This window comes from Mesoplodon densirostris, chromosome 1 (genome assembly GCF_025265405.1).
Source record: "Mesoplodon densirostris isolate mMesDen1 chromosome 1, mMesDen1 primary haplotype, whole genome shotgun sequence".
NCBI classification, from domain to species: Eukaryota; Metazoa; Chordata; class Mammalia; order Artiodactyla; family Ziphiidae; genus Mesoplodon; species Mesoplodon densirostris.
In genome coordinates, this window is record NC_082661.1 from 32785787 (window position 1) to 32812070 (window position 26284).

Sequence of the window (26284 nt, forward strand, 5' to 3'; positions counted from 1 at the left end):
TAAAACAGGGAGAAGGAAATCTGCCCATTTTACCCAGCCAGCTGTGAAGCCCCAATGAAATGATGGCTGTGGAGACACTTCATAAGCTGAAAAGTACCACACAAGTGTGTGGGATTTTTTTTTTTTTTCTGCTTTGAGCCATCTGGGGACAGCAAACCCAAACAGAAACAGAGCAGAATCCTAATGCTCTGAGTAATTGGAGACAAAGTTTAATTCTTTCCCAAGCAAAAACAAACAAAAACCCAAAAAACCAAGCCACATCAAGTGTATTTCAAATGCAGTTCGCCTGGTGGTTGTGGTGGGAAGAAGGACATGGGAATCCTAGTAGAGGTGCCTTAGTAGAGGTGCCTTAGTAGAGATGCCTTAGTAGAGATGCCTTAGTAGAGGTGCCTTAGTAGAGATGCCTTAGGAGAGGTGCCTTAGGAGAGATGCCTTAGTAGAGATGCCTTAGTAGAGGTGCCTTAGTAGAGGTGCCTTAGTAGAGATGCTTTAGGAGAGATGCCTTAGGAGAGATGCCTTAGGAGAGATGCCTTAGTAGAGGTGCCTTAGTAGAGGTGCCTTAGTAGAGATGCCTTAGTAGAGATGCCTTAGTAGAGGTGCCTTAGTAGAGGTGCCTTAGTAGAGATGCCTTAGTAGAGATGCCTTAGTAGAGGTGCCTTAGTAGAGATGCCTTAGTAGAGGTGCCTTAGTAGAGATGCCTTAGTAGAGGTGCCTTAGTAGAGGTGCCTCAGTAGAAGTAGAGGTGCACAGCCCTCGCCTCACCCTAGCCCAGACTGCACCTGCTGGGTGTCTCTCAGCCTGGGGAGACCCCCATCTGACTGAGCGGCTGCGCTGGTTGGGTCGCCTACAGCAAGTGATAAAACCTCTCTGAGCCCCAATCTCTCTACCTGTAGAAACAATACTACCAGGTTATCGCAGAGTTATTGTCAGGAGAAAATGAAATAGCATTAAGTGAACACACATGGTGTCATGTTTAGTCCCATTAATTTTTTTTGCTAAGGAAGGAATCTCTGAAGTGGTTATTTTTCTCTCTGGAAAAAATAATGTGACAACTTCTTCTTGCAGTTGCCGTGTGTCACTTCCTTATCGCTGCTGTCACAGAGGACCACAAATGTGGTGGCTTGAAACAACACAAACTTATCATCTTACAGTTCTTGAGGTCAGAATCCCTTGCCTTTTCCAGCTTGTAGGGGAGGCGCCTGCACTCCTTGGCTGGTGGTGCCCTTCGGTCTTCAAGCAGCAAGGGCAGCTGAGACCTTCTCGGGCTGCATCCCAGACCTCTGCCTCCATCATCACGTTTCCTTTTCTGACCCTGACTCTCCTCCTCCCACTTTCAGTTGTAAGGACCCTTGTGGTAACAGTGGGCCCACCCAGACGATCCAGGATAATCTTCCATTTCAAGAACCTGAAATCACATCTAATCACATCTGCAAAGTCCTTTTTGCCACGTAAGGGTAAGGTAACATTCCCAGGTTCCAGGACTATGATGTGGACGGCTTTGGGAGACCTCATTTTACTTACCACGTCACAGATAATCGTGAGGTTTTATTCTAATTCTGTTTATCCTAATTCTCCCGTCCTTCTCCTTCCCTGACTTCCACCCCCAGGTCTGTAAATTAGGTGTTGGGGCTTCTTTCCAGTAAGAGAACTGGTAACCAGTTGGCACTAGCCCACCCACATCTCATCCCTGGCTCTGCTGACGATCAGCATTGCAATTTTTGAGAGAACCAGCTAAAACTGGAGGTTAGGGTTTCCAGATTGAACAAATTTTTAAAAACCGTTTGCCCAGTTAAATTCAAAGTTCAGATAAAGAATGATCTTTTAGTATATGTACGTCCCAAATATTGCATACTGTACTAAGAAATAATTAATTGTTCATCTGAAATTCAACTTTAATGGAGCCTTCTGCTTTTTTTGTGGCAACACTACTGGAGATGCCAGTCAGTGCAGTGGAGAGGGGTGTTTCTCTCTGTGATGCTAAACCGGTTTGTAAGGGACTGAGTCTAGAGCCTTGGCCTGCTCTGAGCAACCATGATAACTAGCTCCATTTTAGTGGTTAGAAAATGCCATCTTCTCCCTCTTCTACCTTGAACATTTATTCAGCAGTCATCAAACTGTGTCTCGGGGCTGTGGGACAGAGGAGAACAAGGTCCTTGTCTTTAAGAGCTCAAGGTGACAAAGGAGACCTGTGAGCCAGTGGGCAGTGATAGGGAAGTGTTGACATCGGAGGAGGGTCTCACTCAGCATGGGGGTGGGGTCAGCACCCAGCCTAGATATTCAAGGACATGTCAGTTGGCAAACAGCTTTTTAGATGCCTGTAAAGGTGTTAATTGAAGCCCATCTAGGCTAACTTAGTGCACAGGCCCAGCTTGACACCTTTTTTATGTCAAGAAGGATTGTAGAGAGCCACATTTAGAAGAGAAAGAACTATACGGCATTGACCTTGACCCTGAATCTTCAAAGAGGAGTCATGTCTGGTGGAAGCCTCTTTGGGACCTATTAAAGGAGAAAGAAAAGACATCTATCGAGTATGCCAGAAGCTGTACCAGCTACCTCACTTTGTCTCCAGAGCAACCCCTTGCTTGGCATTATTACCCCCATTTTAAAATTGAGGAAACTGAAGTTCTAAGGTGGCCGGCCGAGCTAGAAGTAGGCCCTGCATGTGCAGGACTTCACAGCTCACTCTCTTTCCTCTGCAGAGAAAAGAGAAAGTAAAGTGAAGGGATTTGAATTTTTGATTTGATTCTGACATTCGTCACCCTTCTGCCATGGGAGTATAGGGAGAAGGGCCCTGGATTTAGCCTCTGCCGTTCGGGGTCTAGCCCTGCCCTCCCACTTCTTACCAGCTCACTGCTCTCAGGCAGGTCAGTTTTCCTTTCTGAGACTTGATCCTGCCTGCTTTGTCCTCTGCCGTAGTCACAGTGCCAGACCCACGGTGGGCTCAATAAATACTTACAGGGCAGCGGATGAATGAATAAGGCTCAGATTCTCGTTTATGGATTGGGCTTCTTGCTCCCTGCTCTGCCTACCTTTCAGGGTTCCCACGCAGATGAATGAGGCCAGAGACCACAGTGCAGAGCAGTGCTGTCCAACAGAAAGAGGAGGCAAGTCACAAATGCAAGCCATGAATGTAACTTTCAACTTTCCAGCAGCCACCTTACAAAAAAAGAAGAAGAAGAGAAAGAAAGAGGCAAAATTATTTTTAATACTATATATATATATATATATATATATATATATATATATATATATATATATATATATATATATATTTAGTGGTACGCGGGCCTCTCACTGTTGTGGCCTCTCCCGTTGTGGAGCACAGGCTCCGGACGTGCAGGCTCAGCGGCCATGGCTCACGGGCCCAGCCGCTCCACGGCATGTGGGATCTTCCCAGACCGGGGCACGAACCCGTGTCCCCTGCATCGGCAGGTGGACTCTCAACCACTGCGCCACCAGGGAAGCCCTAATACTGTATTTTATTTAATCCAGTATATCAAAAATACTATCATTTAAATATGTAACCAATATACACAATGAGAGATTTTATGGCTTGTTTTTTCCACACTAAGTCTTGGAAATCCAGTGTGTTTTACACTCACAGCACATCTGAATTTAGAATAGCTGCATTTCAAGTGTTCAGTAGTCACATGGGATCTAGCACAGGTTAGCCCAGGTCTAGAGCCCTGACACAGCCAGCTCTTTGTCAGCCTTTTTCCAGCAAGGCTGTCAGTAGGATGTCCTGTGAGCACACAGGGGCCAGTGCGTGTGTCAGGACTTCTCCAGTGAAAGAAAGTGGAAGAGTAACTACAAAGGCCACGCAGAAGAGTTGGACCAGCCAAAGAAGCTCTTGCCTTGGTGCCAGTTGGCAGGAGTCTCTGCCCAGGGCCCAGCTGGCACGTGGCTCTGTCCAGGGTGCCAGTTGGCCCCTGCATCCCTCTCCTGGCGCCAGATGGAAGTCCCTCTCAGAGCCTGCTGGCCGGGCAGCAGGCAAAGCACCTCGCATCTCCACTTACTTGGGGAGATGGCAAGTGCATTTTCGGGTTGGCAAGGCCATTTTGGTGCCACACTCCCCACAGAAAGAATGGGAGGGTTTCCCACCTTGATCCCCATGCTCCACAGTCCCAGTGCTGATGGCCCACCATGGAATCTGTGATGTGGGGGACTGGCTCCCTTCAAGGTACTTCAAAAGCTTAGGGATGTGCCTTGCCTTCCCTTTCCTTAACTCTCTCTGAAACAGTGTTTGGGATCCTACCTCAGTCATCTCATTATCTAACCTCAGAATGGTTCCTTCTTTCACTGGTACTACTTGGAGAAGGCAAAAAAAAAGGCCAGAGTCAGCAAAGCTGATCCCTGATTCAGTTTCTTCTCCCACCCCCACACTCTCCCAGATTTTTCTGGGTTGCTTGGCCTTGGCCACTGTAGCCCAGAGCAAGCATGAGCCTGTGGGCTTGAAGCAGATGATACTTCATTCCAGTGTGGAGGTGATGCAGAGGACACCCAGGCTCCCCCTGAGAGCAGGGCCCCTGATTCACTTCCACACCATATACCCGAGCTGGAGCAGGGGTGGAAATGGCCAAACATCCCACTGCTCTTTCTGGAGAGAGCTCAGGTGTAAAGGTTTACCTTTTACCCATCTTCCTGGGCCGAACATCCTACCCTTCTAGTCTTTGGAAGAAATATACTCCCTTTGCTTTAGGTGCAAATCCAATCCACCAGCCTCTCTCCCTCCACATGGCTAAGATGGTGCCAGGAGATTTATCAGTGTTCCTCCTTTTCTTGCCTATGACAATCGTGTGTCCTGCCCATCGCATCTTCTGGCATCAGTCTCCTCTCCCCCAACCACCCAGCTTGGCCCTTTGTTTAACTTGCTCTATGTTGATGGGCTCTTTCCATGGTTCCTTTCCGCCCTCCCTCCAGTTTCTTGACTCTGCTGTGCTGCCTTCCTGCCCGTCTAGTCTTCCTTCATTGGCCCATCCTTGACACTTTTTCCTTCTTTTTGTTCCTGCCTTGTCTCTCTCTCCCCTCCCCAGGCCTACTCTACTCTTCCCTGATTCAGGGATGCCAGGTAACCTTATCCTTTTCACTACTCCCATCACTGTGTCTCTCCATCCACTGGAATTTCAAAAGGAACCCTGCTCTTTTCTAGAGCAATAGCTAATGTGTACTGAGTGTCTATATGCTGGGTACTTCACAGGCATCATTTTCAATCACCACAACCCTAAAAGCAGATATTATTCTCATCTTAAAAGTGGAGGAAGGCTCAGAAAGGTCAAACCATCCAGTTTATTGAAGGAAGATCCCCTGGTGAATCCAACCAGGTCTGTCTGGCTCACTCTAAAGACTGGACTTTTTCTATTCCTCATTGTTATTGATTCTCCTCCTTTTATACTTTTCAGCAAATGTCAGAGAAAGTACTTTGCCTACTGTAAAGTAGTAAACAATTGCAGGATTGTTACTACTTTAGCGAACTTAATACCTATACTTATTTGAAGCTATGGACAACTTCAACCCCTTGTCTAGAGCGTGTCTCCTAAGCCCAGTCTCCCCTACTGACTGACTTATTTAAGCTTTTGTTGAGCCCAAGAACACATCACTCTTAGAGTCACCTAAGTTTACTCCTCACTCTATGAAATGATGGGATATTTACAAACTATCCTGCGCCCAGTGATGAGCCACCGGGTAACGAGTATTTTGTGCATCATGGATCAGGGAGATTGGAAGGAAATGTGTTTGAGTTGGAGTTTATTTGAGTTGGAAAAAGGAGATATGGTGGTTGGAAGGTTTGCATTTTCTGCTGGACCATTGGGTTGGAAGTTGCAAGGAGTCAGAGTTTTTAACAATTCAAATTTCAAAGGACAAGAAATACCTTTAAAAACAGTAAGATTCCTATCTAGGTGTTTTCCAGCAGGGTCTGGAAAGCCACTTACCAGAAATGTTACTAAATGGATCCTTGCTGAGGTGGCAGGACTGGGGATCTTCTCAAGTCTTTACCAACTTGAAAATGTCCTCATTTATTTTATGTGTAATGCGAGGTCTCTTGAGATTTCGTGAATTCTGTCCTTGCTCTGTTCTTGCCTTCCCTGGCGTTAGGAACCAACACTTCCACCCACTCTCCAACCCTTTCTTCTTCCTAGGCTGGGCTTTTGTTATTGTTGTTTGAAGATGTCTCTGTGTCTACTTGTCCTTTCATTAGACTCTGCAGCTGTGTTAGGCTACAACCTGCATGCTCTTTAGGGATAAATGTACCACAACTTGGCAACAGAAAACAATGATCTTTTCCTTTTACTTCTGATACTCTTCTTGGAGATGCCCAATGAACTGGGTTTTTCTTTTCTTTAGTGGTGCATGGGCTGACATGTCCGGGGAGATTCTCCAATGAGTCCCACGTTCTCCCTCTGGACAGCGTCCTGCTTGCTGCCATTTAATTGCCCCAGACACATCATCGGACACTTGTCGGTGCTGAATCCCATGTAACTCCCCTGCTAACTCTGTCTCTCTGTGGCCTCTTCCTGTGGTTTCTCCTGGAGGCATTGGCTCACCTAAGCGCCAGCGTCTTCTGTAACCTTGAAGATCACCTCTTCAGATTAGTGATAAAATGCTAAATCACAGCTTCTGGTTCTATCCCTGGAGAATACTTATACATCTTCATCTAGGAACGTGTCCCTTTGTCCTTACCCTTCGCTTAATGTCCTGAGACGTTCTGCATTTATGGGGGACCCCCAATTTTACGGCATTGAAATTGATCGTCTTTGGTATGAAAACTTTGAGATTTTCTAAGATCACAAATACTGCTGACTGAACCCTGAAAAGAATGAAGTTATACCAGGCCCGGTCTCCTCTCAAAGGAGCCCTGCTTCTGGCTAACAAGTTAGTCTTGTGTGTTGTCAAGATCCCACTTGCTGCTGTGGCTGCTGCTGGTTTCTGAGACGTGGACAGGGGACTCCTTGGAAGGTGGTCACCAGGAGTTGCTCTTTTTCTTAGAGGGAATCCCGGGATGTGGAAAGCGACAGGGAACAGACCCAGCAGCTTTGTGATGACTTAACCATGGTCACCTTCCTCCCCAACAGAGGTGGATGAGTGTTCCTGGCCAGATCACGGCGGGTGTGAGCAGCGCTGTGTGAACACTCTGGGCAGCTACAAGTGTGTGTGTGATCCTGGCTATGAGCTGGCCTCTGACAAGAAGGCGTGTGAAGGTTGGTGTTGGACCTGCCAAGCTGGAGTGAGAGGGGATGGGGGACAAGTCTTAGGAGAGGGGGGGCAGATGAAGATGGGGCAGCTGGTTGGCTGTGAAGTAACAATGGACAGCTGTGGGGATGATCCTCCTCCTTCCTGGGGGGAAAAACAACTCGATGAAGCCACAAACGTGAGATGAGTTTATCGGACTCCACCCCAGCAACTGTGCAGGTGGAACCATGGTTCATTTTCTTCTGTGACTGTGTGAAATTCATATGATTACTAAGGTAGCAAATAAAAGCAAAGAATAAGTATGAGCACTTTGGTGTGACTCAACGAATAGTGCATTTCATTCATTCCATTCCTACCTGGCTGGTGGTGTTTTCCTTGCCCACCTGAATGAGTCTGCTTGTTCATGGAACCCAGGGACATGGCCTAGCTTGGTGCAAACATTTCTAAATCTTGCAACTTTGGGCAGCTACAAGTGTGTGTGTGATCCTTGGTCCAAGTCATGTGAAGTCCCCAGCTATGCCACTGAGTGAGAGGTAAAGCACAAACGCATCGTCTTTTTCTAAAAAGCTGTAAAGACTTGTCCTCCACTCCTTCCCTCCAAATCCTCAGTTGAAACAGACTAGAAGAAAGAAGGCTGAATTAATCAGTTCAGATGGTCTATTTGTTGTTGTTGTTATTACTGCTGTTATTAAAGAACAGCAGGGCTTATTGCTGCTTGGGGGAAATTGCAGCCACTTGGAAATAAAACCAGATGAATCTTGCTTTTTTTCCCCCCCGTGCAGTGGCCTGTGGCGGTTTCATTACCAAGCTGAATGGAACCATCACCAGTCCTGGGTGGCCAAAGGAGTATCCTACCAACAAAAACTGTGTCTGGCAAGTGGTGGCCCCCGCTCAGTACCGGATCTCCCTTCAGTTTGAAGTGTTTGAACTGGAAGGCAATGATGTATGTTTCTGCACTCCAATTGACTGGGGAGCATGTTGGGATGTGGCTCAGGGCTGAAAACTGCCGAGGGGCTCAGCAGGCGGGGAGGTGGCCTCCTAGGGTCGTGGGGTTGTAGCTGGGCGGAATCTGGGGGGATGTTTGGTGAGGCAGTTCCAGCGGCACACCCTCTGCAGATGGAGGGCTTTGGTCCTCTTGTCACTGATAAATCCGAGGAGAATCAGGACAAGAGAGGAGGAGGTGGGTCTTGGGGGCGGGGTGGGGGGCGAGGTGGTCAGGACAGGTCCATCCCCTGGGGTAGGAATCTGGGGCTTGGCGTCCAGCTGGGAGGAATGGAGGCGGTGAGATGCAGCTGGGGACCAGGGTGGCATAAAAACCCCATTCCCTCCCTTGGGCGGTGGTCATGGGATGATCAAGTCAGCCAGCCGAGGCTCAGGCAGAGCCCTACAGCTGGACAGCTAGTCAGGCGTGCCCCCTGTCTGCACCTTGGGCTGGAGGGATCCCAGTGAGAGTCGAGAGGACCCTCCCGCTGGGCCTGACAGAGCTCAACTGCCCACCTGGCAGGGTGCAGCTCTCAGGAAGGCAGCCCTGCCATGCGCCAGGGTCTGCGGCGGGGACTGGAGGGCACCGGGCGGCTCCCCATGACTCCCCCCCTGCAGGTGTGTAAGTACGACTTCGTGGAGGTGCGCAGCGGCCTGTCCCCTGACGCCGGGCTGCACGGCAAGTTCTGTGGCTCCGAGACGCCCGAGGTCATCACCTCGCAGAGCAACAACATGCGCGTGGAGTTCAAGTCCGACAACACGGTCTCCAAACGCGGCTTCAGGGCCCACTTCTTCTCAGGTGTGCGGGTTTGGGGGCAAGACCACAGGCTGAGGGCAACACGGCTTTGTGGGCTCCCAGCCTCGGGGCACCCGCCCGCCCCTCTCTGCCCGCTGCCCCTGCCCTCACAGTGTCTCTGCCTCGGTCCGGGTTTTATAGCGTGGTGGCTATGTTATTGCAGGGCTACCAAAACAAGCGACCACAAACCAGGTGGCTCAAAACAACAAAAAATGTTGTCTCTCACAGCTCTGGAGGCCAGAGGTCTGGAACCGAGGTGTGGGCAGGGCTGTACTCCCCCAGAGGGCTTGGGGAGGAGCCTTCCTTGCCTCTTTCTAGCCCGTGGTTCCAGCACTGAAGTGTTGGGTGGTCTTCATCTCTTTATTTTTTACGGGCTCTTTAAGGATTCTTAGTTGTCCTCATAGAATCAGAGGGCAAAACGAAAGCACCAAGTGTTCAGTGACACATTACCCGCAGTGGGCAGAGGGTACAGAGAGCAGGGAGATGTCCCTGACCCTTGAAGTTATCCCGGTGGGAGGGCTGGGGATGGAGGTTGGTCCTTGGTTAACAGGGAAGGAAGCTGGCTTAGGAGAGGGCTGCATGCTGTGCCGGCTTGAGCTACAAGATCCATAATGACAGCAACAGCTGACATCTGAGTCCATCCATAATAATAAATAAAAACTAACACTGACTCGGGGCTGGATGCTGTTCTAAGTGCTTTCCCTGTACTAATTTGTTTCCTCCTCTCAACAATCCTGTGAGGTAAGGACACCATAACTGACTCCACTTTACAGGTAAGGCAACTGAGGTACAGAAGTCAAGGGCTCCCCAAGGTCACAACAGCTGGAAGTGGAGGAGCAGGGCTGGCACTGGGCCGCCTGGCCCAAGGCTCGCATGCTTACCTGCTCCACAGGCAGGAGGAGGTGTGGGGCCGTGGAGTAACAGCCCAGGCATCTGGTCACACAGACTGCTTGCTCACTGAGTAACCTTGGGCATGTTAACGTTCTCAGCCTCAGTTTTCCTACCTGTAAAATGGGGGCATAGGCACCTCCCTCCTAAGGTTGTGTGAGAATTAACTTAGATAATACAGAGGGTTTGGGGGCAAAGGCACCCCCCTCCTAAGGTTGTGTGAGAATTAACTTAGATAATACAGAGGGTTTGGGGGCAAAGGCACCTCCCTCCTAAGGTTGTGTGAGAATTAACTTAGATAATACAGAGGGTCTGGGGGCAAAGGCACCTCCCTCCTAAGGTTGTGTGAGAATTAACTTAGATAATACAGAGGGTATAATAGAGTGATTAGTGTCCATCACAGGGTAAATACTCAGTGCACGGTGGTTATTTTTATTATTGTTAATATTATTATTAATACTAGCCTATCCTTTAAGGAGCTCCTTGGTTTGGGTGGGGAGCAGGAGGGGAGAACCTATATATACATTAAAGTGCTTTAGGAGCATGGGGAATTCAGTATGTACCAGGGCCAGATAATATCCAAGGAATGCTGCCCCACCCTCGGCCCCGTGGAAGGATAATCAGAGTTGGGACAATCAGGGAGACTCCCTGGTGGAGACTCCTTTTGAGCTGGGTTCTGGGCTGTGAGGGACGTTCCCAAGTTGGTGGTTCCTCTTAGGAGAGTCCGTTGATCTCCACAGACAAGGACGAGTGCGCCCAGGACAACGGCGGGTGCCAGCACGAATGTGTCAACACCTTCGGGAGCTACCTGTGCAGGTGCAGGAACGGCTACCGGCTCCATGAGAACCGGCAGGACTGCAAAGAGGGTGAGTCTTGACCGTGGCTGGGGTGGAGGGCGCTGGGAGGCTCGCCTTGGCTGCCCGAGTGTGCGCATGCGTAAGAGTGAGAGCGAGGGGCGCTTCTTCCAGGTCTAGCAAGCCCCGAACTGAGGCTCATCTTCTGCCTTCCCTCCTCCCACCTTCCTGCTCAAGAGTGATTTCCGCCAGGGCAGTCCCTCCTTCAGGAAGCTTGCAGGGGCCCTTGAGTGCTCTCCTGCAGTTATTATTGCAAAGTGGTTAAACGCCAGGCTCCAGAGTCAGACCACCTAGGTTTAAATCTTGGCTCTGCTACTTACCAGCTGTGCGACCTTGGGCGACTTAGTTAACCTCTCTGAGCTTCAGTGTCCTCTTCTGTTTCAAACGGACTAAACATACCTCCTTCTTAAAGTTTTTGTGAGGGTTAAATGAGAGCATGCTTAGAAAGTATTTCAGACAGGCTGACACATATTAAGCACTTGACATGTTGACAGAGATCAGCCATCTATGTCATAATCATATTTACCATTTGCAGGTCTAATAGTAAAATAGAATTTGGGGAAGACTTTGCTCCCTGCTCCATTCACTAGTGGGAGGCCAGACGGCTTTTCGTGTCCAGTCACTCTGGGAAAGGCCTTCCCACGTTCTTACCCCATCCTGCAAAGGGACTTTGAGCATCTCGATGAACACACAGGCCTCCAGGCCTTGTCCCCACCACAGAGCCCTGCATGCACATCAGGGTGAGGGAAGATGTGAAGACCTCACACCCCTGTTCTGGGATAAACATTTCAGAATTAAGAGATACCGGCTGGGACGCCACACAGACTCGTCAGGGCCTCCCCGGAAGGTTAAAGAATGAGCTTAGACATCTTCAGAAGCCCACCCTCGAGCCCAGCGCTGTGACCTGGACACAGGAGGTCACAGGTTGGGTTGAGAGGTGGGTTGGAAGAACTGTCATTCTGGAACTTAAAAAAAAACTTTGTTTAGCCCCTCTGGCGTTGGGGTGGGGGCAGGAGAGATAAAACTCCGCTAAGGTCCCATCAGGTGAACTGTATGCGTTCCCCCAGGGTGGCAGGGAGTGCGGCAGCGAACATCCCACGTCTGAGCTGCTGCCCTTGTCGGCGCCCATTCTCTGTGGGGCTGCGGAGCAGAGGCAGCAATGAGGGGGAACCTCCGTGCAGCCGCCCCTGCCTCTCACCCACCCTCAACCTCCAGCCGCCTCAGCCTGAAGCCACAGGGCAGAGTCAACAGTGGTACCCCCTCAGCGCCCTCTATTTCCTAATCAGCAAGAGCAAAGGCAGGCCTGGCTCTCCCCCCGACCAACAGGTCACTTGCCATCTCTCAGCTTATTTTCTCAATTAGAAGGTGGGAAGGATTAAATGAAAGGATGCAATCAAAGTGCTTAGTGCAGCGCTCAACACAGATAGAGACAAGTTCTAGCTATTGGCCAAAACGCTACTTACTAAGCAAGTCGCAGGACCGCTCTTTGCAAATAGCATGGTAACCAGGCCAACATCTGTAGCCTCCAATTGAAATTGCTTTGGAAACTAAAAGACAGAAGGCATAGTGATGGAGATCTTTGTTAGCACTTACTGAGCATTTCACATGCATTATCTCATTTAATCCATGCATCCCCGCTACAATGTTGGCACCCCTTTTACCAATAAGGACACCAAGGCTCAGAGTCCCCCAGCTTGTAGGTGGTGGCACCAGGACTTGAACGGAGGCCCATCTGACCCCAGGGCCTGTGGTCTCAACCACTAACTCTACCATATTTCCAGCGACAATCACAATGAGAATAGCAGTAGTAAGAAAGGTGACCTGACTCCAGGAAGGCAGCAAAGCCAAATAAATCAGCAGATCTCTGAGCTGGGGGACTCTTTACTGAGGCCAAACCCTGCCCTCACATATTATGACCATGTGACAAGAGGTCAGGGAAGAGACTCTTTCGGAATGCCTCTTCTGCTGCCCACAAATGAATTACCTCTCTCTCTCTTCTGTGTCCCTTCCTGTCACCCCCAGCTGGCTGTGTGCACAAGATCAGCAGTGCAGAGGGGACCCTGGTGAGCCCCAACTGGCCTGACAAATACCCGAGCCGGAGGGAGTGTACCTGGAACATCTCTTCAACTGCAGGCCACAGGGTGAAACTTGTGAGTTATTTTCAAAGTTTATGGACAACACGGACTTCGGTATCAGGCTGACACGGGTCTGAGTCTCTGCTCGGCCTCTTCCCAGCTCTGAAACTTGGGGAGGTTACTCAACATTTCCAGGACTCAGTTTTGTCATCTGGAATATGGGGCTGCTAATGAAACCTACCTCTCCAGGCTGTTGTGCAGATTAAAAGAGAGGAGGCACCTGAAGCCCTTCGCCCAGGGTGGTGGGTGAGAAAAGCTCTGTAAATAGCACCTGTTCACAGTGGTGTCAGTATGACCTGGCACCCATCACACAGATCTGAAGCGCTGTTTGAGATTCAATAGTTTCCAGTTACAATATTTTACAAAAAAAAAAAAAAAAAAAAACATTCTCAAGGTTAAAAAAAAAATGTAGTCAGTCAGAGTGTTGGAAAGTGGAAATCAAGTTTCCAGATCCCCATGCTCACTCTAGGAATGACTTCTCTGAACATTTTCTTGAGAATTCTTCCAGAAATTTCTGTGTGGGTATGCACAGGAAAAAATATATATCCTTTTTCTTGCTCACATTTCTCAAATGGATTCTATTATTCATATTCTTCTACAACTTACATTTTTTCCAGTTAACAATAGGAGGTTAAGTTATGTATGCTAATTCTCTCTTGAATTAAAAAATATATATCTTCCAAGCCTTTCTTTAAAGTCCCATCTATGCATATGATTGTGGTGGTCTGCGCACCATGCTCAGTTATTTCAAAAGAGAAATGAGTTTTTCCTGCAAGTCTTATTTCTCAGCCACCAGGGACTCCCAGATCGTGGAGTGTAAAACAAACCCTCTTGCCTTCTGGAGAAGTTGTTGTATTCCAGCAGACAAATAGTTTTTAAATGGGTCATTCTAACTCTGGAGATAGCCAAGCTCTTCAGAATGTATATGGATGTCCCCCTGAATTATGGACCAATAATGCAGGGAGAAGGGGAGAGAACAAAGGAGAAGGTGATGATAAATAGACAATCGCCCAGGGACTTGCGTGGGTCTTTACTGGCGAAAGCGGTGAGGAGGACAGGTGGATGAATGGGCGCCCAGGCTGGGCACGGGTGCAGGCCTGGGGCATCGAGGGGTGAAGGCAGGGCCCCTGACCACAGGTGCCCATGTGGGCACCTCATATGCATGGCTGTCCGTGTAGGAAATGCTTTCGGCTGCTCTCCTGGGTCAGTCAGAGCAGCCTTGAATCTGGGCGAGGGTGAATTCAAGCGAGTGCATTAGAGAAAGGCTGCCATCTGCGGGAAGACGATCGCCATGGCAACACAAATCTCTGAAGACGGCGGGGGAATGGCGCGCCCTGGGGTTGAGAACACGCAATTTGCACAACTGGTAGTGGCGCTTCCCTGATAGGGCCACAGGATTTTAGTAGCAGCCCCAAACGTCTTTTCCTGTTCTCTACAGTACTGAGGAAATAAAGCAACCGATCACAGTGGCCAGAGTGAACCCAGACCTCCAATTTATCTGAGGCACATACATATGCGCTAGTTCTTAGATACTTCCTTGGGAAGTGGATGGTGGGTATGCTGATCATGCTCTGCCTTTTTGCTACCAGAGTGTGGGCTGAATACTTACCAGGAAGCTAGTGTTTGACTGCACAGGGATAGCCACAGGGTGTCCTATGGACTTTTGGGGAGCGCCCCGTCTCCCTGGCCCACCATCACCCTCCCATTGCATTGCCCACCCTGGTCCCACCAGCACCCCCTTCCTACTCCTGGCCACCATCCCTACCCCAACTCTCCGGCCCCACCTCCCTTCCTATCAGTGTGAAGAGCTTTGCCCATTGCAAAGCTCACACACAAGATGTGTGTGTCATTCGTACGAAAGCCAGTGCCCCTCTATCTCTCCCTCTCTACCTCCATCTCTACTCTGTCACCCTGGGCCCCTTCTTGTGAATTGCGATCCCTTCCAACCGCCAGCTAATGTTCTCTCTCCCTCTCTGTCATTTGGTCCAAGTCTTCAGTTAAACTGTCCCCTCTCACCTTGTCCCATCCCCCTCGTAGCCATGGGCAGGCCATTGGCCAGTCTTGTGCCCAGCGCCTGAGAGGCCCTACATTTGGGGCTGCAGAGCCTGGTTTACAGCCTGGAATTATGGGGTTGCCCTGGCCTGCTTCATGGGACGGTCTTGGGGGGACAGAGAGGAGGGAGGCAGTATAGCCTGGTGATGGTTAGGAGTGTGACCTGGAGTCAGGCTGGCTGGGGGTCCAGTTCAGCTCCATCCTTCTCTAGCTGTTTGAATGTGGGCAAGCCACTTAACTTTCCTAAGGCTCGGTTTCCCCTTCTGCACACTGGAGATAATAGTAGCTCTTCCCTTACAGTATTATCAGAATTGAGTGAGAAAATGCAGGGCTCTGCATGGAAAAAAGTGTTCAACTCTGGCCAGCCACTCTCAGGACAATGACGTGGAGTAGCACGCACTTCATGAAGCTCATTCACATAGTGCAGTGCGGAGGTTAAGGGCAAAAGGGCTCCTTGACCTCCTGGTCATGGCCCAACTCTGCCAGTGGGTGACCTTGGGCAAGTTATCCGACAGCCCTGTGCCTCAGTTTCCTCATCTGTAAGGTGGAGGTTATCATGGTAGACACCTCACAGGGTCATGAGGATTATTACTTACAAAGCATTTAAAACAGCCCCTAGGGCTTCCCTGGTGGCGCAGTGGTTGGGAGTCCGCCTGCCGATGCAGGGGACACGGGTTCATGCCCCGGTCCGGGAAGATCCCACATGCCGCGAAGCGGCTGGGCCCGTGAGCCATGGCTGCTGAGCCTGCGCATCCGGAGCCTGTGCTCCAGAACGGGAGAGGCCACAGCGGTGAGAGGCCCGCATACCGCAAAAACAAACAAACAAAAAACAGCCCTGGGTCAGAGTGAACACCTCGGTCACTGCTGCTCCCATCGTTGAGGGAGAAGCTGCAGGACATGCCAGAAGGAGCACAGACACCAACAAGCACTGAAACCCTCTGACCCCGGCCATCTTATCTGCAAAGTGGTCATGGTAGCAATAGCTCATAGGGTTGTTCTGGGGACTAGAGAGGCACCAGCTGGAGACCTGCTCAACAGATGTGGCCACCATCACCACGGGCTCCATGCCACCTGCACAGCTGGCTGGGCAGATGCGTGTCCTCGTGCCCCTTCCTCTCCCACTGCTGGAGAGGGGGGCCCGCCCCGGCTGAAGTGACCTTGCCTCACTTTCTGCTCTTCCATCCCTAGACGTTTAACGAGTTTGAGATCGAGCAGCACCAGGAATGCGCCTATGACCACCTGGAGCTGTACGATGGGCCCGACAGCCTGGCCCCGGTCCTCGGCCGTTTCTGCGGCAGCAAGAAGCCAGACCCAGTGGTGGCTTCGGGCAGCAGCCTGTTTCTCCGGTTTTATTCGGACGCCTCGGTGCAGAGGAGAGGATTCCAAGCCATGCACAGCACAGGTGCGTGGGCTGGGAGCCCGGCCTTCAGCTGATCCCCACGTGGACTGGAGATAGATGGGTGATGAAGGCAGGGAAAGGACCACCTTTCATTCTGACTATGGGGGATGAGCAGTGTATGATAACATGTCCCTTTTAAAATGAAACAAAGGCAACCATAGGGGGAAGGGTTGTTTTCTTTTAATGTCTTTCACTGACAACCTTTTAAAGGGGCAACCCTTTGTCGGCGCCACGTTTCTTTCCTCCCTTTCTTTCTTCCTCCCACCGCCCCCCACCGCACCTTTAAAATTTTACTTGTAATTTTGCTGGTCTGTGAAACCCTGAGTCTGAGTGCTGAGTGGTGGAGAGTAGCCCCTTGTACCCTCCAAGGACCAGTTCCAGAAGATGAAAAGTGTTTTTGTTCCCCATTATTTTTCCTCACTTGAAATAAATAATTTTATTCAGCCCTTTGGAGGAAAATGTTTATGCATATAACTTACATTATTTACTGTGTTAAACGGAAGAAAGTCAGTAAGCACATTGGCTCTGCTGTTTAGCCATTTAAAGGATACTACCTGGGACTAGAGCCCTTGAAGCAACTTTGCCTCTCTGATCCTGGCCCTCTGGCAAAGCGGTGACCGTGCAGCCCACGCAGAGTCTGAGATCATGGTGATGACCACTGTGAGGCTTTCTGATCCCTTTAACAGCCCCTCCTCCCAGTTTTTTCCCAGAACCAGAAAACATGAATCAGGCGAGACAAAATGACAGCCAGCACCTTCTCCGTCTGGCTGGCCCTTGCCTGGGAGAAAACTCTCCACTGTTCACGGCTGCGTTGTCACTTCCCCGGTAAAGTTGAAAAGCCACTAACTAGTGACATCACCCTCTTGTCCCTGCAGACTGAGTGTGGGCGCTCAGGGTAGGTCAGGGTCCTGCAGGCAATGGGGGCACACTCAGGTAGAATCGTTATTTGAGGGGAATTTAATAGGGACTGTTTATAGAAGGGTGGGCAGGGTGTGAGGACACCATGGGGACAGTGCTGCAACCAGGGCTAGGCTGCAAGGCTGTTACTACCCCCGGCGTGGATACCAGAGGAGGGAACGGTTCCTGGAGCCTAGAGATAGAGGGGGGCAAACAGAGGACCCCCAAGCAGGAGCGAGGACCAGGCAAGGAGGGGGCCTGGGACTAATGCCCTGACCTCTCTCCTCCCTCCTCTGATCTGCTGGTGCTCCCTGTGGCTGGATCATGAAGACAAAGGGCTCATCCGTGTAGACCCAGAGGTTTGCCTCCAGGGGCCCAGAGCAGGTGGGAAAGAATGGAGAGGGGATCTGGCAGGATGGATGGAAGGCATCCTGCCCTGCTAAGTGCCCATTTCCTTGCCAGCCATGTCTCAAGAGTTTGAAATTTCCCAAAGACAGCTCAGACCTGGAAGAAATTCTAAGCTAGAGCACAATTAAGAGTTGGCAGTCAGACAGGACTGGGGCCAGGCTGGACATGGAGCTCCAGCTGGGCTGGGGAATGTTACCAGACAGTGTGGAAGACAGGCCAGCCAGTGGGAGGAGGCGTGGAGCACATTGAGGACCTGCTGTGGAGGAATTTGCCTTCAGAATTTCTGTTGCTTTCTAATTTCCCATCCCTCTCATTTACACATTTTTATTATGTGGTCTCTAGCAGCCTAGACACATGGTAGGATGGGACTCAGGCCAACCAGAGTTACCGTCCCAGTGAAAAAAATGTAGAAGCCAAGGCTACAGAATACAAGTCCAAAGTACAAGGCGCAGCTCGCCTGTAACACTCACAGGGGTTTCAAAGCAGGCCTATAGTTAGACTCTCAAATGCAGGCTCCAGCCAGGTCTATTCTGAGGTTTCAGGTTTGAGCGCTCACCAGCAGTTTTGATGTGCTTTTGGTGCCCTCTGCTGGCAAAATAACAAATTACAGTAAGTCGGCCGGGCAAGTGTGATGCTTCTAGCGCTTCCAGGCAGTAAAGTGGTAAAGATCCATCACATCCCAGCGACCAGGCGGGCAAATCATCCATTGGCCCCAGGTCTCCATAACTGGAGAGGGGAAAAGGCTTTTGTCAGTAGCATGCCCCGGTATTCCCCGAGGCCTCCCTATGGCCCAATCTGGGAACACAGGACCTTGGTTTGTACGTAAGGGTCAATTTGGACTCCCCAGTGAGCCCTGAAACTCCTGGATCTCTTTTACTCCTCAGTAAAATGGGCTGATGAAACTTTCCCAACCCTTCGCACAGGGCACGCACCAGGCTTTGTGGAGAAAACTGGCTTGTACGGAGGGTGTGAAGAGAGACTGGGGGCCGGGAAGAGGGGGCGCGGAGCGTGCGCTCTCTGTGCGGAGGGGGCATCGCGCTTCTCTCTCCGCTCTAGAGTGCGGGGGCAGGCTGAAGGCCGAAGTGCAGACCAAAGAGCTCTATTCCCATGCCCAGTTTGGGGACAACAATTACCCGAGCCAGGCCCGCTGCGACTGGGTGATCGTGGCGGAGGACGGCTACGGCGTGGAGTTGATATTCCGGACATTTGAGGTCGAGGAGGAGGCCGACTGTGGCTACGACTACATGGAGGCGTACGACGGCTACGACAGCACGGCGCCCAGGCTCGGCCGCTTCTGCGGCTCCGGGGTGAGTCCCGGGGAGGGTGGGGAGGCGGGCCGCGGGGCTGTTGGGTCAGACACACGTGCGTCAGAGTCCCTGCCGCTTATAGCACCAGCCAGGAGGCCCGCTCTGCTGGAGCACAGAGGGAAACTGGAGGGTAGTCGCAGAGGAGGTTGGGAGGTACCGGGGACCTAATACCGAGGTCAGCTAGGTAAGAGCAAGTCCTTTTTAGGACTGCCTAGTTTTGCAAAGGGTTCGTCTCTCCCCGCCCCCTACCCCCACCCCCCCATTTTTCTTTAGCCTTCAGGCTTTAAAATTTTTTTTAATTATACTTTTGCATATTCCACATATTCACAATTCTCTCTCCCAATAAAACCAAGTGCCTGTGAAAATTATGAATCACTCTTTTACTCCAAACATATTAGTTATGCTCAAGGTTATGATCATTTTTCTCATTATCACCTCTTTCCTGGGCCACCTCCTCAGGACAGGGCAGGCCTGTTTTGATCACTATTTCCCCAGCGCCTGAAATAGGGCCTGGCATGTAGTTGGTGCTCAGTGAAAGTGTGTGGACCGGCCAGTTCAGTGTCCTGGGCCCTCTCTGGCTGTACCGCGCTGGGCACTGCCCACACTGGGCCCCTAGCTCTCTCCTTTCATCCCCCTCCAGGGCTGATCACTCAAGCTTCTTTGCAACTGGCTGGACTTACATTAAATCATTTTGGAGTCATTAGTGCTTGTGCTAAACAGAACCTCAGACTGGCATTTGCATGAGTCTTTGAATAATTTCCCTTCATCTTCTCTCACCCTCCAAAGAAGAAAGGATGCCGAAGTGTGACTTAGCTGATGCAGTGCCTTTGAGAGCTAAAGTCTTTCAAACTGTGGGGTCCACATGCAGAGGAAAACCTTGGAGGGTCCTGAGCAGTGAAATGTATGGGAAGCCCAGTTTGGTTCTGTTAGAATCTGGCAGACAGCAGCCTCAGAACCTGGCTCCCCTTCATCCACCACCTGGCAAAACCTTTCTGACAAATGTAGTGACTCCATCCCATGTTTTGTCCTTGGACAGGACATAGACCTCAACAATGGTCTTTGTCTTAGGTCTCCTGGAAGACACATCACAGTGGTGACCCTAGAGCTGGATGATTCATGGTATACACTTTACAGTGAGAAAAACCTGAGCTTGCAGCCTATCTAGTTTTGTGAACTTGAGTCTCATCTCAGTTTCCTCAAGTATAGAATAGAGATAGAACCTGCCTTATAAAGTTGTTGTAAAGTTTACATGAGATGAGATCTGAAAGTGCTTAGAGAACTGCACTTAATTAATCTATGCACTTAATAAATAACAGATTCTATATGAGCTATGCATTTCAGATTGTCTTTGGAAAAGCAGGGCTGGGGCAGGGGGCGGGGGTGCTCTCTGGAGCAGAATTTGAAAAGCTTTCCTTTGAAAAAGAGCTTGTTTTGTAGCCCTTCAGAGCCTCTGGTGCCAGGGATGCCTTGTGGCATCATCAGCCATCCTATGTCTTTGTGTAAAGTTCTGTCTCATTCTCCTTATTTTAAACTCCAACCACAGCCAACTGGCTTAAAGTCCCTCTGGTTTTCCTTTCTCCTCCCCTCAGCCATTGGAAGAAATCTACTCTGCAGGGGATTCTCTGATGATTCGATTCCACACGGACGACACCGTCAACAAGAAGGGCTTTCAGGCCCAGTACACGAGCACCAAGTTCCAGGATGCCCTGCACATGAAGAAATAATGTTGTTCTTGAAAAACAGGAAATGAGAATGTTTTTGTTATAGCAATGGCACCTTGTGGATTTGCTCTAAAGCAGTCTGCAGTATTATTCTCAAACAAAAACCCAAAATCTAGCCTTGGAGGTGTGTGTATCTGATGAAGTTCAGCCAAAACAAGGAGAGAAGATGTTCCTTTGATTCCAGCTGCAATGTTATCAATCATGGAGTTTTAAAGATTAAGATTTGACGTCCCTAACTGTTCAGGCTATGCCTGTTCATTCTCCTTGTCCCTTGCTCCTACGAGGCAAAAGCCCACTCTTGGGTGGGTCCTTCCTCTATTTCTGGACGTGCTTCCATAGGTGTCAGGCAGTGTGACCGTGTCCTGGAGACTCGGGTCATCTTCTGTCTACACTGCACAATGAGGATAAAAGCCTGGCCATAGCACATGTGCTCCTCACAGCTTTGGCTGCAGACTTTTGCTATCTCTCTGCCAGGGACACGTCACCCATGAAACCTGAGAATATGGGTGTCAGGACTAAAAAAGCATCACAGTAAGCAGTGCACAGAGGGAGCTGGTGTGTGAGAATCCCTGTCACGTAGCAAGGAGACCTCCAGCCTTTCCTCTGCATCATCGGCTCTCCCTGCCCACGTTGGGCTCCCCCATCCCTAACTGAATTAGAGAACTAAGGCATCTGCTGTGACTTCAGCAGAACATTGGCTGGTGAGAGTCCCTAATCTGCCAAGAAGAAGACATCCTGACTTGTCCTCCTGCCCTTGCTGACTTGGAGAAGACTCCACCTGGCCTTGGGATTCCATGGGCTGAGGACATCTATTCCTCCAGCTTTGGAGGCACTTGCTGTGGTTGACCTTGACTCTTGACAACCAACTCAAACTGCATTTGCAAGACGTGCAAAGACATCTTATGAGGGACCATTCAGGTCCCTTGTGGGGTTAACATCATTGAAAACTGGTTAATTATAAGTTATGTAAGAATCAACACCTTGTAGAACAAGTCTACTGTGACCAACTTCCTGAAACCGGTCGGGTTCAAGAGTGCATGGGTGACATTGCTCAGACTAACTAGCACTCAGTCACCAACCTGCAATCAGAATTCACCACACTTGGCACTTGTCCTAGAGAAGTGTAGAGGATGTTGTTTACATAATTTTGAAACCTCCAGGGGTACTTTAAACAGTGAGGTAGTTTTGAATGGCATTTCATTAAGGCATCTATGGGCATTATGAGCTAAAAGCTGTGGTATGTTAGCTTTAAAAGAGTATTTATGTTGGAATAATTTTAAAATAATGTTTACATAACCGTAAGTCCCGTGTGATTGGTATCGAACACAGGACAGCGCACGAGAGGGTTTTTGGTGAGAGCCGAGATCACTCCCAAGCACCAGAATTCCTTTGGGATAAATCAACCTCATTTGAAACAAAGTATTTGCAAAAGATTAAAGGTGGTATTTTTTAAAGATCAGAATATACCCCCAGAGGACTATGTCTAATTAAAATGATTGCTGGGAGTTAAAAAAAAAAAGATGAAAAAAAAAGAATACAAAGAAAGGTAGAAGAAATGCATGGGACTATTTTTTCCTTAAAACAGCAAAAAAACAAAGTATTATTAATAATATATGTCTGTATATATGTATGAATGTAAACGATCAACTGTCAGAGCCTTAATCAATGCAGTGTGATAAATACTGACCCACTGATTTGACTGAGTAGGTCCTTCTGGACCTGCGCTGGTTTTTTTTTTTTTTTTTTTTTTTTTTTCGGTACGCGGGCCTCTCACTGTTGTGGCCTCTCCCGCTGCGGAGCACAGGCTCCGGATGCGCAGGCTCAGCGGCCATGGCTCACGGGCCCAGCCGCTCCGCGGCACGTGGGATCTTCCCGGACCGGGGCATGAACCCGTGTCCCCTGCATCGGCAGGCGGACTCTCAACCACTGCGCCACCAAGGAAGCCCTGTGCTGTGTTTTATGGGTCTTCTTTCACCAAGCTCTCTCTTGGCCTTTCTTGGCCCTGAATGGAGGTTCAGCCTACATTCTTATATTGTGATCTATCACAGCCCCTGTTCCCAGGGGAACTTTGATTCAGCACATAGAGCAGCTTGTCACTGGTTCAGGCCTTACCCGCCTCATAGGGTGGATTCCATTTCTCTGATTTTTGTGTTTTGGTGGCTTTTATTTTGCCCCATCTGATCTTCAGAGTTGAAACTGAAATCAGGATGCATATGGTGACTGGTAAGGGTCTCTCTCCAAGAACATGAAAATTCTGTAGTTTCAGCCTTTAGAAGTCTGAATAAGGTTAGTGAATTCCCTGGAAAAGTGAGAGGGAGTCAGAAACAGTCAGCTCTGCCTCAGTATTTGCCACCCTCATGAAACAATGGTACTTAGTTTTCTCTCTCTAGTATGAATATTTTCAAAAACACAACTTCAACCGTTATCAACCTGTGGCCAATTTGAAACAATGGGTCTCTTATGAAAACCTTTATTTAGGCCTTCTGTGAGTGACGTATTCCCAGAAAAGACAAGCTCTGATTCAGCTGGGGCTGGCCAGACCACTCCCCTGGAGACTCAGACTCACAGGACGTACGCATGGTGCAGGTTCTAAAACAAACGCACAGCTGGCTTCATGAGAGAAAGTCCACTCAGCAGAAAGACCCAGGCCCCTGCCTTGGCTCTTCCAAATGCCCAGTGACCTTCCTGCACATGTCCCAGGGGACATTACCCCTGCCTGCTTTGTCCTTGGGGCTGTCACAGAGCTCCAAGAAGACTGGCTTCAGTTCAGAGAATTATCTTGATGACCCAATGAAATATTTGGGGTCTGGGTCTTCAGCCTGGCCCAATTCTAGTGTAATCTGGTCTAGTAGATGCTGGAACCTGCATCCCAGGGCAGGGTAAGGATCTGGAATTAACTTCAGCTTATGGAATTTCTCCAAACAGAAAATGAGGCTGTGTATCGATTCACTGTAAGACTGTTTTCCTCTAAAGTTAAGTTTCATATTACTCATGAAATGCTCAGCCTGGTTAAATCATTTGTAAAGTCTTGTTAACTAGCAAATCACACTGGGGTTTGCCATTGATCTGGTCTATTTGATACATCTCAGATAATTCGTGGTATTGTTATTGTCCAGTGTGTCAACAAGTGTTCCTTCAGCAGATGTTTTTCAAGTTTCCTTTGTAGACTGAACTTCTGAAAAATAATCCCAAATGCCTAGAAGGATTCTTTAAAAAGAAAAAAGAAAAAGAAAAACCGTTTAGAGCATTATCTATAAATATATTGTATTTTTTATTTTCTGTAATTGTACATTTCATGAAATGTTGTCAGTTTCAGAGAGAAAGGGGAGAGGAGTTAACATATGTCTAGAAAGAAATGTTTCATTAAAGAATGAGGATTTATTGATGTGTCCTGGGTTTGTATCATAAGTTCAGACAAGATCTTCGTGATCATTTTCTCCAATACCACGAGAACTTGGGGAGGAGATAAAAAAAGGGGACCCTCTCTCTGGCTTTCTACTCTCTGGTGAGTACCCAGTGCCTGGCTCCAGAACAGAGCTCCCTGTTGGACCCAGAAAGTCATGAGCAAAGCTAAAGAGGGCTTCAAAGTTGCCCCCTTTCTTGGACCCAGATAGTCTGGAAATCTGACAACACGAACGTTGTGGCGATCGTTGCAGCTGTAACCGTGCTAGATGTGGTAGACATCTTCCGTTTGTCCCTCAGCAATTCTCTCCACCTGGTTTTGAGCCTGAGGACCACATGTGATGTCTAAAACTGACGGTTTTAGACGGCTCCTATAAGGGGGCTGTCTCTCTGGACTCTGGCAGCCACTCCTTTCACTTGTCCCTTCAGACCTGGGGGGGAAATGACACTCTGCCCGTCTAACCCTCGTACTGCATTATTCCCCAAGGGGAACCTTTATAAATAGTCCTTTTAATAAGTCCCCTTACATATAGCGAGTTGAGTATATCATTTCCTGTGGGGGCCCTGGCTGATACAGGGTCCATTTCTAACACAAGGATAGAGACGCCATCTGATCAAGGACAGTCTTTTGAGGTTGACCAGGTGAAGAGACTTTAGGGTGTGTTTGGAGTTTTGTGGGTCAAATCAGGGAAGGGTAATATGGCACCATGTTTTAAAAAACACTCAGTCTTAATGCAAAACTATTTAACACATGCAGCTGTTTTGTGCTATATGTAGAGTGTCAAGGTTTTATGACTTTTCTGCCCTTTTGCAGTCACCAGTACCTAAAGGATGAGCCCCAGTGGTATGAATGCTTTATGTGTCAGTCAGGATAAGGTTGCTTATGCCACAACAACAACAAAAAACCCTCACATGTCAGGGTCTTTACAGAAGAAAGGCTTATCTCTTGTTCATACTATGTGTTCATCTCTGGTGTCTGGAAGCCCTTCCACACCATCCTCAGTCAGGACTAGGCTGATGGAGCAGCTGCTACCTGGAGCCTTGCTGATTTCTGTGGCAGAGGGAAAGAGAGTGTGACAAATCATACACTGCCTCTCACGACTGCCTAGGAGTGACACATCACTTCTACTCACATGTCATTGGCCAAAACAACTCATAACTCACGTTAAGAATGAAATGAACTAGAACTATCTGGTGGACCCCACTAATGATTCTCACGTGTGACATTCATAGATCAGGAAATGACCAGAATCCTTCCGTTTGTTTTCACATTTTTACCTCATCACTACTTCCCTACTGATATTTTAGATAAAGATATTTTAAAACCAGAATAAGACCACCTATTATTTGGAATGGACCAGCTTTTTTTTTTTTTTTTTTTTTTTTTTGCAGTACGTGGGCCTCTCACTGCTGTGGCCTCTCCTGTTGCTGAGCACAGGCTCCGGACGCGCAAGCTCAGCGGCCATGGCTCATGGGCCTGGCCGCTCTGTGGCATGTGGGATCTTCCCGGACCGGGGCACGAACCCATGTCCCCTGCATTGGCAGGCAGACTCCCAACCACTGCGCCACCAGGGAAGCCCGGACCAGCTTTTTAAACTGACCAGTTGTCGCCTGGCAAACTATCAGTGTGATCAGGCCTGTACAGGTTTAAATACGAATGATTAGAGAATCGCAGGATTGGCAGCTCTAACCTCTCACCCACTAAGGGCATCTCTTCTACAGTTTCTAAGGTGTTAATTCTCAGATCCGATACCTTCCAGAGGAAGTGAGCCGATAACCTCACTTCGCCCATAACCTCTTCTTTGGGTGATGATGTCAAGTTCCCTTTGCAGAACCATCTCGTCTCACATTGGAAGGACCCACGTTGGGCAGACTGTCAGCCAGGCCTAGGTCCTCCTTGGGCACATGACCCAAACCAGACTGTTACCAACCAGGGACCTTGGACTCTTTGATCAATAGAAATTGATAAGAGGCCAGACGAGAAATTCAGGCAAGGCTTTACTGGGACTCCTGCTGCAGCGCCAGGGAGCGAAAACATGTAACAGGTTCTCTTGCTCACTCCCTGAGGGAGGCGAGCTCGTCCCTTATATGAGGTGAGGGTAGGGGTCAGGCCAGAAGGGTGACTTAGGTGGTCTGCCCACCCCGTTGGTGGTGCCATGTGCAGGGTGTATGCACAGTACCCTGCTTCTGCTCTGGATATCTCAGAAGTGGCAGCTGGGTTTTTTGGTCTTTTTGTGTCTTGTTGTTCATGATTTG

General features: G+C 49.2%; 1 protein-coding gene across 1 annotated transcript in view; it reads left to right on the forward strand.

Annotated features, from left to right (window-relative positions):
• TLL2 (tolloid like 2) overlaps nt 1–20629 on the forward strand; it is a 138365-nt gene extending 117736 nt beyond the window's left edge. The window contains exons 14-21 of the mRNA XM_060111148.1: nt 7071–7196; nt 7971–8131; nt 8788–8968; nt 10594–10719; nt 12730–12857; nt 16083–16296; nt 18655–18905; nt 20495–20629. Of these exons, the coding sequence (XP_059967131.1) occupies nt 7071–7196; nt 7971–8131; nt 8788–8968; nt 10594–10719; nt 12730–12857; nt 16083–16296; nt 18655–18905; nt 20495–20629 (1322 nt within the window). The remainder of the gene's footprint in view (nt 1–7070; nt 7197–7970; nt 8132–8787; nt 8969–10593; nt 10720–12729; nt 12858–16082; nt 16297–18654; nt 18906–20494) is intronic.
• The last annotated feature ends 5655 nt before the right edge of the window (nt 20630–26284 follow it).